This window comes from Podarcis pityusensis (genome assembly GCF_964106645.2).
Source record: "Podarcis pityusensis genome assembly, chromosome: 10".
NCBI classification, from domain to species: Eukaryota; Metazoa; Chordata; class Lepidosauria; order Squamata; family Lacertidae; genus Podarcis; species Podarcis pityusensis.
Window position 1 is genome coordinate 36,824,679 of NC_138035.1, and position 14,599 is coordinate 36,839,277.

Below are 14,599 nucleotides of genomic sequence, written 5' to 3' on the forward strand. Positions count from 1 at the left end.
CTGAAAACGGCTTGTTTGCCGAACTTATCAGGAGATGAAGTTCTATAGTGAACTTAGTAGGGCAAGGTTGGAGTATGGATGTGGGAGTGCGCGGAGTCCGGAATAAATGCCAATGTGTACATAGCTTTGGATTCGTCTTTTCCTGTTTCCTCATTGCTTTGTTGTGATAGGGGTGTGTCACCCGTGTTGTGTGTGATTTGATATTTGGCTTAAATACACATGCTTGTTTGCAGAGTGAGGGAACTTTTGGGTGGGTGTGTAGCTTTTTGGCCTTTTCTGATTGGGACAGTGGAATTCAGTCAGGTGGCATGTGCTTCAGATTGCACACCTATGCGGTGCTCACACCGACCCTCTGCAGTGGAGGGACAAGCCCAGGCAGAGGACAAGCATGCCAAGGTACACGGTGCATGTCCGAGGGGAATGGCTTGCTGTGCCGTGCCGAAGTGGCGCAAGCACAGTGAGGTGGCTGGGGAAAGAAGCCGTGAGGCGTTACATGAAAAACAAGCCTGACAATGGAGGCTTTGGTTCTGTGGAGGAAGTACAATTCTACGTTCGCCGTTGCAAAGGCCTTGGATTGCTGGATCAGGACGATACTTTGGAAGATGCCCTCGAGGACAATGAATTTGTGGAAGTTGGTAAGTAAGCGGAAGACCAGACACCACAAGTTGCAATGTTTGCACATATTAAGGAGAAGTTCCTAAAGGGAAATGCTTGGCAGGAAACAATGAAAATGTTTTGATATTGTGATGGGAAGTCTCTCCAAATACCATCAATGTCTAGGGGGGACTAGCATGCATTTTAAGTGTGCAGTATTTCAGCCAGTTATTTTCAAAAGGGTTGCTTAGAAAGCTGTTTCCATTTCCCATGTTGGTAGGCTGAAAGAAAACTCCACATGTATCCAGATACAGTGGTACCTCAGGTTAAGTACTTAATTTATTCCGGAGGTCCGTACTTAACCTGAAACTGTTCTTAACCTGAAGCACCACTTTAGCTAATGGGGCCTCCTGCTGCTGCCACGCCTCTGGAGCATGATTTCTGTTCTCATCCTCGGGTACTTAACCCGAGGTAATATTTCTGGGTTAGCGGAGTCTGTAACCTGAAGCGTATGTAACCTGAGGTACCACTGTATACATTGGACTTAAACTGGGGTGTCTTCTGCATCTCATAAATTGTAACATCCCAAACTTTGACTACAGCAAATAGAGGAAGAAAAGAAGCAATTGCTTCCATTTTGTGCTGTGTTATTCCTCCTCGTTTCCAACTCACTGCCATACGTAAATTAGTTGATAGGGTCTTTGAAGCAGTAGCTTGTGGGTCTTTTGGCTTCTGCTGTAAAGCATCAGGCACCCCCACTGATATGGATCATATAGTAGATTGATCACATCCAGGCCTCACTGATATGTTGCTTACATACTGGAGTTGCTGGTTGGAAATCAGAAGTGCAAAGAGATTCAGGAAGCTGCCTCACACCAAGTCGGACACTTGGCTCATCTTGTCTACACCGACCAGCAGCTACTCTTTGGAGTGTCAGGCAGTTCCCAGTCCTACTTTGAGATGCCAGGGATTAAACCTGATACCTTTTGGCATGTAGAGCAGATGGTTTCCCAGAGTACCACTGAGCCACAGCTTCTCATGTGAGAAAATGGAATAAGGGCGTTTAGGAGCGATTCCAAATGCTTAGCAAAATACACTTCTGATTACAGGGATAGCCTGTGAAAGCATAACTACACTGGCCACAGAATAAACAAAATGTCATTGATGGTTGTCTCTCTTTCCTTTCAGTGATACAAGGAGATGTAATGTCCCCAGATTTCATTCCATCACAGCCTGAGGGTGTTCATTTGTATCCTTATTAAAAACGTGGTGGTGGTCTATTGTTTTTCTGAGGCCTCATAAATCAAGGGTGCTTAGTTTTTGCATGTTGTCTCTCCTATACCCGCAAATGTGGACTGAAATCTAAATGATCTTGTATTACATTATATATTTTCCGATGCTGTGCTTCAGATATAGTAAATATCGAGAACCAGAACAGGTATGGAGCAAGAGGAACTTATGAAGAACTGGTGTTTGAATTATGTCTTTCCCTGTCCTTAATTCTCCTCCCTATGTGTTAAGTTCTAAGTCTGCTATATATACTATGCTAAATGCTATGTGCCTGTACTCCTATTTAACACGGTGGGATTTGCTTCTGAGAAAACATTAACAGGCTTGTGCTGCACAATAAATAGTAACGAAATAGAACTTTTAAAAAAAAATCAATTATATAATGCAACATACAACATAGTCACAGATTTTTGAAGTGCTGAAAAAAATTAACTGCAATAGTTCTTTTAAACACTTATATGAAAATATGATATTCCCATTGTAGCAACACTGACTGTACAGAGACATAAATACTGTGTCCACATAGCACAACTGGTTATTTACGTTTATCCATGTCGTATTCTCTTATTCTAATGCTGTTCTTTTATATAGTATATTTATTTAGATGGGAACCATTTGACAACACAGGATTTAGTCAATTTAGGAAAGGGGCTGTATAAGATTAAGGTGAGTACTGGAAAGATTATAACTCTAAAGTACCCAGGGGTGGAATTTAGATGATTTTAGACCCTGGACCTTTGACCCACTTCCTGTTTTAGCCAGCCCTGTGGTATCTGGGGGCCCCTCTGCATGTTTTTCTGAGTGGGGCCCTAGACCTCTGCCCAAATGTCCTACAGTGACAGCAACCCCTGTAGATACTTTATTTGCACTTTAGTTCGAAATAAAAAAATATATAAAGGCAATTTTATTTCTAGTTAACCCCTGAAGCTGAAACTAAAGTCAGAGAATCAAGACATGTTATTGAAAGTATTCTAAAGGAACAGAGAGGTAACCATTAATTACTTTATTTTATAAATTGGGTGTGAGCAGTTGGGAGTACTGCAATATATGTAAAAGTGATTACATATATTCAATTGCAATTTTTTTATTTAAAAAATGCAAGTAAAGCATTTGTTTTATCATTCTTCTTTCAGTTGTCTATGGAATTACTACAGGTTTTGGGAAGTTTGCACGAACTGTTATTCCAAACAGCAAGCTATGGTATGTTTCTTTTTTAAATTTACAAAAGAAACCTATAGAAAATGCAGCCAAACAGATTCTAACATGTTTTATTTAGTGAGATTACTTTCCATTGGTTAAACGTTCTGTCTACAATTTTATTTGTTCAATTTTTGCAAGAAATTTAAAACTTTGCCTGCAGTTGGAACTAATTGTATTGTGTGTTTTTCCCCTTTCTTTCTCTCTCCCTCTGAGGGAACTTCAAGTGAATTTGGTTCGGTCACATTCTGCAGGTAAGGAAGAGCAGATCTTCCAGATGCTTTCCTACAATTTAGTCTAGGCTATACTGAAGTGGTTGTTTATCCTTGCAGGTGTTGGGAAGCCTTTGATTCCAGAGAGATCTCGTATGCTCTTAGCTCTAAGGATCAATGTCTTAGCAAAAGGATACAGTGGAATATCACTGGAAACTCTTCATCAAGTCATTGAAGCATTTAATGGTAATGTAATCTGTGCTATGCCACATTTTTGCAGGGTTTAGCTTTCAGTGCAATAGTCATAATTTTGAAAGGGGATGAAGCTCCCATCAAAAAACCAATTTTGTCTCTTTGTGCCAAAAAAATGCAGCAACTTTCCCATTTGTACCTAGAACTGTGCAAAGAGAGGTGGTGACATCCTGCACCTTGCAGTTTAACCTGCACCTGCAACTTCTAAAGAAAGATTGATTTCAGAATATACTTTCCAAGAGAAGCAATGTGCTGTGGACTGTCTCCTTGAAAGGGGCAGTGCCATTTGGGATATTGGTGGTCAATAGAATGTTGTAGCTATGAAAGGCAATGGGCAAGTTTGGTTTGCATAAGGCACTCCTTCTGGTCACTGGGAGTAAAGCTCACTGCTAAATTTCAAGGGGCAGGGTGAATTATGGTATGTGTATTTCTGAAACCAAGCTCTGCTTCTCCCTCACCCTCTTGTTCTTATAGCATCCTGCCTGCCCTACATTCCTGAGCAAGGGACTGTTGGAGCCAGTGGAGACTTAGCCCCTCTTTCCCATCTTGCTCTGGGACTCATAGGAGAAGGGAAGATGTGGTCTCCAAAGAGTGGATGGGCTGATGCAAAATATGTAAGAGACAATGCTCTGCTGGTTCCTTTTGGTTTGCTGAAGCATTCGTGAGAATGGTGAAAGGTGAAGAGGGGTGTTTCGTTCTGATGCTTTGCAGATTAATGATTTGTAATAAATTTAGGCTTCTTACAATGCAATCCTATAAGTAAATGTAGGGTCTCAGTCCTAGATTTTAATGGGGGAAAGTTATTGACCAATTATAACAGATGTGCAACAGGGAGACATATGAGGGCTTTGTGTCACAAACTGAATGTTCAGAATTCATTTTTAATGTGTGCTTGAGTGGCACGTGACCATCCACACACTGTCCGCTGCCCCGCCCCCTGCCTCCCACAAAGTCTTAGAGCTTTCATAGATTGTCCACTTTTTCTTTGATGGAATGTTTCTAAGCTGTATTTTCTGCCCTCTCCCTTCAACCACTACTCCCCACTTTCAACTTACTTTCTTCCATTCTGGGCATGTGCAATGGTATTTCTGTACCTGTGTACCTTTTAATTCCACCCCCTCCCAAAGGAAGAGTGCAAGAGCAAAAATTTGATTGGGATTGCATCCAGTCCCTTGGTATTCTAAGTCTAACGTTACCGATCAGTATGTATGGAGAACTGCAAGCTGAAGAAGTGGAACAGACAGCAGTAGAAATAATCTATCCAGAAAGTCTTGCTGGCTTTGTAGCACAATGGGAGTGGCAAGGTGCCCTTCTGTTGTTCAGTGGCAGTGACTGAGTGCTGCTCGTGATTTTCTGGTAGCACGAGCAAATGATCCTGCACAATGTCTACCATGGTTTTAATATAGATGTCGTAACCCATAGACAAAGCAAAGGATTTGTGTATTCTTAGCATGCAAATGCTGGAACTTTTCTGAAGCCGAAATGTTCTGACAGCAAAGGGTCTGTTAACTTCAAATGGTTTCAAGTGATGAACATAAATGAATTCTGACAGCAACTGTGGTAATGTTTCCTTATAAGCATGTCCCACTGATTTAACTGGGACTCACTGCCAAGTGAGCATGCACAGAATTGCAGCTCAGAAGGAAACACGGGGTCATGTTTTTAATTAATTTTTATGCTGGTAAGGCGATATATGGAGAGGCTTCCTAAAATGAATATGTTGTTTCCGGTGCAAACTAGAGGAACTACATGAGCCTGAAAGGGCATGTTAAAAGAATGCAGAAGTGGGATTCCATGTATGGAACTGAAACTACTACTAATTTAAACCATTAGTTTTTTAAAACTATGGGTGTCGAAACATCCTTGAAGCCACTTCTTCAATTCTGCTCGGGCATCTTCCTTCTCAGTAGAGTAGTTAAAAATATTTATGGGGTAACAAAAGATAAGCCCAATAAGTTTGTTACTGATACTGTTTTACAGGTGCTAGAAGCTCATGGACTGAAACCAATTACACTGAAGCCCAAAGAGGTAATAAAATGCATAGAATCTCAGCAATGGTCCAGTAGGCGGAGGCATGTACTATGTAGCTAGACCATGTCATACGTACCCTCCAATATTCTTCTGATTAAAATTGGGGTGCACATTTTTTAGTGCCAAATGCACATGCGAGCTGGCTGGGGTTTCCCCGCCCCAGTCCCCTGTCTCCGTTACCAGCAGCATCTCCTTCAGCGAGCCCCAAAGTGGCTCCTCCCCCTCCCCATTGCCATCCCTGTCTTTGTCCTCTCCTCCATCAGTGGTGGTGGCTTGGCCTGCACCACCAGCAGCTCCCTCCCCCCCCCCCGCCATGGGCTCCAGCTCAGCCGCCTCCTTTTGCGTGAAAGATGTGAATCTTTCAGGGTCAAACTCTCGTGGGAGCCAGCTGACTCTCAAGAGAGAGCAGCACCAAAAAAGGGACATTATGGGATCTAATCAGAAGCTGGGGTGGCTTCTATAATTCCGGGATGTCCCAGTAAAATCGGGATGCCTTGACAGGTATCGTGATGGCGAAGGGAGCATTTCTAATTTGCACTAGAAGGCACTTTTACGGTGAAGCAGCTTTAGGTTGGGAGAATCTTTTTCACTCCAGTGGCCACAGTTGTGGGCGGGGCCAGAGCAACGGATGTCAAGTTCATAAACTCCAAATGTCCCTATTTTCCAGGGACTGTGCCAGAATTACAAAAGCAATCCCAGCTTCTCTTTTGATCCTGGAATGTCCCTATTTCTCCCCAGCCCTTGCCTGTGAGGGGAGGGGGGAAAATGCATGTGTTTTTATACAGAGAGAGTCTCTGAAAATTAATGCTTTCTGTTTCTTTGAAGGGCCTAGCTCTTATAAACGGGACGCAAATGATTACTTCTCTAGGATGTGAAGCAGTTGAAAGGGCCAGTGCAATTGCTAGACAAGCTGACATAGTGGCTGCCCTCACACTAGAAGTTTTGAAGGGCACAACAAGAGCCTTTGATACTGGTTGGTATTGCATTTTCTAAGGTCACTTTTACAGAACATACTTAAATCTGGGGCTTTGGGTATTTGCTTTGTCGCATCTCCCACATTTCTGTGACGATGTGATTCTGATCTTCACGGTGCCAGCAGAATTGTGACCATGGGAACTACCAACATCATTGCTTTTAGTGTCTGCTATGCCTTATGGAAAAATATATACTAAGCTCCAACATCTCAGTCTCCTAGTGTGGATTCTTAAGTAGCCAAAATGGTGCCATCCACACATAATAGCCAGGTACCAGTAGGCTTAGGAGAACCACAAAGTTTGTAGAACCATCCAAAACAATGTAAGCGAGAGAGACTGAGCATGCTCAGTGTCACTGAATGCTAGCTGATATGGGCTGAGAGGCAATAGAATGGAATATACTGGAAAGGGCATGGCTGGCTAAAATCCTGGCCAGAATCACTCCACACTGTCGCATTTGTTGCAGATGCTACTTGCACTATACATCTTGCAGATCATATCTCTTCAAAGGAGCAGGGAAATGTTGCATATGTATTAAATGGCTACATTTTAGGGTTTTATCGTTTGAATTTAAAATTTTGCTGTATATTTCACGTAACTATAGTCCCAGGCTTAAAACACCTGTCCAAGTGTTGCTTGCAAAACTGTCCTTAATTTGAAGAGAGGGGATAAGTGTTATGCTGTAACTCTCTATCTTTATTTTAAAACAGATATTCATGCACTGCGACCCCATCGAGGGCAGATAGAGGTGGCTTTTCGATTCAGGTCACTTTTAGATTCTGATCACCATCCCTCTGAAATAGCAGGTGAATGGCCATTTTGGGTGATACATACTTGGCATATTTGCTTAGATGAATCAGATAAACAATCAGATAACTTCAACTTGGTTTATTTTTAAAATTCTGTATCTAGCCCTCAAAAGTATGTAAGAAAAAATAATTAAGTCCTGGATATAATTTGCTAAAGGCCAAGAATCCAAAGGAATGTCTCTTCTTCAGCTGGGTAATTGTTTCAGCCCCTTCCACAGAGTTTTCAGCACTGGTCCAGTCACCAGAAAGCCCTTCCTTGAACTTTGCTCCCCCATTTCTTGCTAAAAGGTCCCAAATATTAAAAAAATGAAATTGTTCATTAAATACTGTACATCCAACTGTCAGACTTCAGCCTGACAATATGCAAATCTCATTTCATTTTCTTTTTTAAATCTTGTTGTAAAACGTTTAAAACAGGATACACTATAAGCTACAAAAGTGGAAGCAGATTGTAACGTTTCGCATAAATCCAAACATGTGATACTCCAGGGAAAATCTCATATTTTGACTTGGCGCTAGAGAGGTTTAGTATTAAAATACTAACCTTGCTATGTTTTCCTCTTCTTAAAATAATAAGTTTTCATTTTGCTGTGTTGCAGAATCTCATCGATTTTGTGATAGAGTACAAGATGCATACACACTGCGTTGCTGCCCTCAGGTAAAGCTGAATGTAAACTTGGTTCTGACACGTGTAGCCAGGAACTCAATTATCACTTCCACATGTAAAGAAAATGGTTCAAATCTGTCAGTGAGCTGAATTCTGTTCTTCTTAACAAAAGTTAGAACCATGGAAGGCAAAGCTTGGAGGTCCCAGGAGCAGGACAGAAATAAAACTAGGTATTTAAAACAGTAATTTACAAAGATGCAGGATATGTGGCTAATATCTGAAATTTCTTTTAGGTTCATGGCGTTGCGAATGACACGATAGCATTTGTCAAGGACATAATCACCACAGAACTCAACAGCGCAACAGACAATCCTGTATCTTTTTTGCATAATTCTGCTGCCTGAGTCAAGTGTATGTTTCACACCGTTCCACATGGGCCTGTGGCTTTCATTGTTTCTGTAGGAGCTGTCAAACAAAAGTGATCCTGCATACTTGTGCATTTAGGTTGTAAGTTTTAAAGCGTATCGTTCTTAACTTACCTGAAGCCTATCATCTTTAAAGCCCTAACCTAAACAGCTTAGGACAAACAAAATAAAAAAATTCCTTCCACTAGCACCTTAGAGACCAACTAAGTTTGTTATTGGTATGAGCTTTTGTGTGCATGCACACTTCTTCAAATACATGGGCTACCTACCTGTAGCTTAGGACAAGGATACCTTAAGGACCATCTCTTCCCATATGAGCCTATTTGCTCATTATGATCTACTGAGAGATCTTCTCTATAACCTATAAGTATTGGAGTGTGATTGGCAGGAATGTAGGAGAATGTGCGGCCACACCTAGCCTTTGGAACTCCCTGCCTCAAGAGGCTTATATCAACTCCCTCTCTGGTCTTCCACTGTCCTGTATGAACTCCTTGTAGTTTGGTGGTCCAGATGAAAAATAAAGTATTTTGTTGATCCTCTGGAAATATATATATTCTTTAACATATATTCTTGGTTTAAAAACATGTTTAAACATGTGCCTTTTTTGTAATGGAAAAGTAGAATAGAAATAGTTCTAACAAATTCAATAATAAATGAATAACTTGGGCTTTGCTATGGCCAACCTCACTATTGTTGAAGCCTTAATGTGTTCCTTAAGATGGTTTTTGCTGAAAGGAAGGAGACAATTTCTGGAGGAAATTTCCATGGTGAATACCCTGCCAAGGTAGTTAACAACATTCTCCGCCCCCCCCCTTTTTTTTAGTATTTACAATTTAGGGCTTTAAAAACCATCACTAAAAACCAATATATATCTTTCAGGCTCTGGACTATCTTGCAATTGGGGTCCATGAACTTGCTGCGATTAGCGAAAGGAGGATCGAACGGCTCTGCAACCCATCCCTCAGTGAATTGCCGCCATTTTTAGTCACAGAAGGAGGTCTGAACTCTGGATTCATGATTGCACACTGCACAGCAGCATCCTTGGGTGAGTACAAAATGGCTGACGGGGCTGCCAGAGGGATTGAATACACAGACCTCTCAATATCCCAGAGTTAATCTGCTGCTCTGACCAGTCTTCTTGCATTTCCCTCTCAGGTATTTGAGTCTTGGGCTATGCACACATGACCATTACACTTGGGGTGTGTCTCCTAATTCCTAGATCCAGCACGAATTCAATTGCTGGAATAGCCAGGTCATTTCTAGAATGTCAAGGCATTTAAATAAATCACATGCAACCAGTATGTTACAAGAAACTACAGGATAGCTCTAGATATTCCCTAATGTCCTGAGTACGCAGATTCAAAATTTAATGGAGGGAGCACACTGGAGCCAGAGTTAACAGTAATGTGTACATGGCCCATCTCTGGTTTAAATCTCTTCTCTGCCCATTTATTCTCTTAAGTCACAGTCTTGGCCTTTCTCCCATTGGCAGCACAAGGATACCTTGCAGGGCTCCTGTAAGCATTACTGTGATAAACATTGCCGAAATAATGTATAGGAAGCTTTGAACAGGTAAAAAGAACCCTGTTAGGTCAGACCCAGAAGCTCATCTGATCCAGGCAGATGCTTATAGGAAGCACAAATACAGGGGTGTTTGTGTTCTTCCCCTGTTGTCTTTCTCCTTGGCAGTGTGAGCACTTTTTGGAGTGTCCTCTACATTGGGGGGAAAGAAGGTTTATGGATGCTATATATTGATATTACGCTGCTGATCTGCACAGAATACTGTTACAAAAGCGTTTCCAGGTTCCTCATTTCCCTCGCTGACGGCTACTCAAAGTGGGGCATTGTTTACATCAGGGGTAGTCAACCCTTTTATATGTACCACCCACTAATGCATCTTCCTTGATGGTAAAATTTCCTTACTGCCCACCAGTGTTCGATGGAAGGAGGATTCAGCTTGTGCCATAGAACCCCCTACCGCCCACCTAGAATCTTGAAACGCCCACTAGTGGGTGGTAGGGACCAGGTTGACAACCCCTGGTTTACATGGTGGTTTGCCTCAGAGGCTACCATTTATTCAAACTGGACTTTTGCAGTTTCCGAGAACAAAGCCTTGTGCCATCCGTCTTCTGTGGATACTCTTTCGACCAGTGCCGCTACAGAGGACCACGTATCCATGGGAGGATGGGCTGCGAGAAAAGCACTCAAAGTCATTGAGCACGTTGAACAAGGTAAAGTCATAGGCACAACTGGATATTAACTGTGGTCACATCTACGCCACACACAGAAAGCATAGAGCTTCCCTCAAAGAATCCTGGCAACTGTGGTTTGTTAAGGGTGCTGGGAATTGTAGCTCTGTGGCAGATAAACTACAGTTCCCAGGATTGTTTGGGAGAAGCCATGTGCTTTAAATATGTTTTAAATGTATAGTGTGGGTGTGACCAGTGTTTCATACCACCTCAAGCACACTGACTTGGATGTAAGCTTCATGGAAATCGATGGGAATTGCTTGCATTTTAAAAATACATTTGACTGGATTTTACACTTATACATAAATATATATATTGCAATTTATAATAAAAAACACTGTCAAAATAAGATGAAGATGATAATAAGTAGGAACAAATATAAATTATAAAGAACAAATAATTTCAGAAAATGTTAGAGGAACTGCTGTGGATTGTCAATAACAAGACATAATACTAAGAATTACCTGCATTATTTCATGCCAAAGTGTTTAGGGTCAGAATGGCAAGAGACTTAATGCAGACCTGAAAACTATTTAAGAGATCAGGAAAGACCCTGCAGTACAAGAGAGTGGAGCAGCCTTCCTCGGTTGGCTTCTTGAGGGGAAGATAGATGAACGCAGAAATTGGTGTCAGTGCTGCTACATGTATTTTTTAAACTAAGTGTGGGGCTCTAGCAGATTTGGGCTTCAAGTCAGGCAACAAAATTTCTTAGACTGACAGTGTAAGAAGAGATCCTGGTTCATTGTGCTTCATTGCATAGATCAGTGGTTTTCAACCAGTGTGTTGTGGCACCCTAGGGTGCCGCGGGCAACACGGGCCTCTGTCCCTCTTTCCTTCCCTCCCTCCTTTGATGCCCTCTTGCATCTCTGCCTCCCAAAGGCTTGCACAGCTGTTTGTTGCAGCAGCCCTAGCTACAAGCTCTGCAGGTGAATGGTGCCTCTGGGGTTGGCCAGGTTGCCAGGAGCTGAGGCGGCCTCGAAGCAAGCAGGCAGGCAGGCAGGCAGGCAGGCAGGCAAGGGAGCCCAGCCAGCCAGTCCACCAGCCCTTGCTGTTGGGAATGGACAGACGAGTCCTAGGCCCCTGTGGCAGTAAGGCAAACTAATCTGACTCCTGAACTTAGGAAATCCAAGCCACAGGGGAGAAGTTAATTCTTCTGCCTTTGATGCAGAACCTCACCTCCACCTTGGCATCACAATTCCTCTTTCCAAGGCTCCGAGTCCTGACTCAGTAAAACTGTTCTAGAATCTTTGCATGCTTTTCATATCATGCTTTTGGGTTGTATGTGATCATTCACATGTGCATATATATCTTCACAGAGTGCCACAATATTAACACACTCCATAGGAAAGTAGATTTAAGTTTCTTTAGTCTTTTACTTGCATCTAAATTCATAGAACTTCAAATATAAGATTCTGCATTTCATACATCCAGTTAACCCATATTAACAATGTGCCCATTTAATGGTGAGCACTAGTCCTAAGAGCTCATCCTCATCTGTTTACATCAAATGTTTTAAAAATGACCAGAATTTGCCATGGTTTTTATGTTGTTTTTGTTTACTAGTATTGGCTGTAGAACTCCTTGCAGCATGCCAGGGCATTGAGTTTCTACGCCCCCTGAGAACTACAACCCCATTGGAAAAAGTCTATGACCTTGTGCGCTCTGTTGTCAGGTATGTCAAACAAACACTTGCCCAGAGACGGTAACTTCTGAGAACATTGGCCAAACATTAACCACTTACCACCACTACTAGCAGATTTAGAAGTTCAATTTGTTGTTCAATTTGTCTCCTTTCAGGCCTTGGATGAAAGATCGCTTCATGGCCCCAGACATTGAGGCAGCTCACAGACTGCTTGTGGATCAGAAGGTAAGTGTTGATATTAGCAGCTAATGGAGTCTGATGAGGAGACTCCATGATTTTTAAAAGTTCCTCTGTGTGTTTAGCTACTAGCTGCATAATATGTGCCCTCATGCTTATGATTTATTCCAACATTCTATGAGGAAGGAAAACAATCTTGTACCAAGCAGACTTAATTTGCTATCTAGGAAAACAGGTTGGAGGAAACCATATCTTTGACACTTGTTCAGCACCACAAGTCTACCACCAAACATTTGAGTGATTGGGGTTAGAGAAGTAAATCATGCTTATCATAAAGTGAAAGACAGATTGTAGCTAGGCAAGCGAACCATGTTTATTTATTCCAAATATTTCTTTCCCACTATTCAAAGCAGCTCACAATCAAAGAAATTGAAAGCATGCAATAAATACACAAGACAATAAATAATTAGCAGAACAATAAAGCCAAATATTAATACCAGAGCCAGGTCAGATTAAGACAGCATCTAAAAAGCCTGGAAGAATGAAAGGTCTTCACCTGGCAACAAAAATAGCAAAACATGGATTAAGGTGACTGGGGAGAATCTTCCAAAGACAGGGCAGAGGTGATTAAAAAGGACCAATCAAAGGTCACCACCAATCTCACTGATGATGGCAAAGGGACTGAAAGAAGGACCTCTTAGGAAGTTTAAGGGCAGGTTCATGTGGGAGCAAAGAGCCCTAAGACACAAAGGGCTTTAGAGGTCAAAGCCAACACTTCAAATTGTGCTTCTTAGTGGACTAGAAGCCTGCGCAGTTGTGTTACAAATGGCAAGTCATATTCTGTATGTCTGGCCATAGACCACATGGAATCCACAGCTGAATTAACATGCATGTCTGCAGGAAGCTTGAGCTTCTGACAGGAAGTTCATAATAAAGAAATGAGAATCTTGTTTTTGATCATTCTGTGTTGAGTGTGTTTTATTGTTCAAAAAGAACATGTTGCACGTGCTCCATCTGGCTAGTATACATATTACAAAGCCATCCCTCAGCATATCTGAGTCCCTGACAGTCTTCTAAAGCCAGGCACAGCCTCTGGATATATTTTTCTCAAGTATTAGTTCCAGCATGTGAGAAGGGGGTGGGTGGAAATGATAGCAGCCTCCTGTGCTGTGTTTGGCATTTGTTTGCTAAAGAGTGGGCCCACCATAAAATGCAGCTCCCTCATCCCCTCCCTCCCTTATAGAGCCGGTCTTGTGTGTCCTTGTATAGAGCCGGTCTTGTGTGTCCTTGTAGAGAGTGATGGAATGGAGTATGGAGACAATGTACATTGGACACACATCAGTCCTCTTCAGAAACCACCATCTGGGCATACCCACCAGGGCTACTTTGTCCAGATGTTTGCACTGTACATTTCCACTGAAAGTAGTTTTTTTTTTGCTAACTTGCACCAATGGTTTTTAAATATATGATTAAGATCATGTATAAGAAATGTTGTCTGCCAATATTTTGGTCCAAAATCTAAATCTTTGCCTTTTGCTTCTGACACTACTTTCTCTCTCTCTTCCTACCTGTAGGTTTGGGAAGTAGCTGAACCATACATTGAAAAATACAGAAGGGAGCACCTTCCTGAGTCCAGGCCAATCTCCCCTACTGCCTTTTCATTAGCAGCAAGTGAAAACGCCTCACGCTGTCGCCACCAACACCATCATAGCGACTCAGAAGAATTTGATTAAGAGTAAATGCTATCAGAAATGAACCCCAGTACTTCAGTTGATAGCAAAATCTGTGTGTTTTTAATAACTCCCGTATTCTGTACTTTATGCCAAAGGCCAAAAAATAAAAAGATTCCAAAGCCGAAAATATTCATGGGCATTGAGAAAGTGCCGTATCAGTTTGAATGATTTCACAATGGCTGAACTTTGTACAAAAACAAGGTGAATGTTAAATTTATCTGTAGCAAATGGGTGGGTGCAACAAAACCTGTGGAGATGTGGCTCATTTTGTGAGTTAAGTTAACCACACTAACATCAAACTATAATTTAGCCAATTAAAATTAGCTAGCTTTTTTTTAATTTATAAAAACAATAAATCTAATGTTGCAATCGTTACAGAGACTGCTCCTCCTCCTTATTGCATTTAT

General features: G+C 41.8%; 1 protein-coding gene across 1 annotated transcript; it reads left to right on the top strand.

Annotated features, from left to right (window-relative positions):
* Positions 1-317: 317 nt before the first annotated feature.
* HAL (histidine ammonia-lyase) lies at positions 318-14,321 on the top strand. Its single transcript, XM_080971428.1, has 20 exons — positions 318-635; positions 1,783-1,843; positions 2,005-2,032; positions 2,476-2,550; positions 2,799-2,871; positions 3,018-3,084; positions 3,298-3,335; positions 3,414-3,539; positions 4,020-4,159; positions 5,526-5,573; positions 6,402-6,549; positions 7,261-7,356; positions 7,959-8,017; positions 8,260-8,340; positions 9,110-9,175; positions 9,271-9,436; positions 10,488-10,622; positions 12,204-12,312; positions 12,438-12,507; positions 14,034-14,321. Exons 1-20 carry the CDS (start codon positions 389-391, stop codon positions 14,190-14,192), a joined length of 1,992 nt encoding a protein of 663 aa, XP_080827554.1. The 5' UTR covers positions 318-388; the 3' UTR covers positions 14,193-14,321.
* The last annotated feature ends 278 nt before the right edge of the window (positions 14,322-14,599 follow it).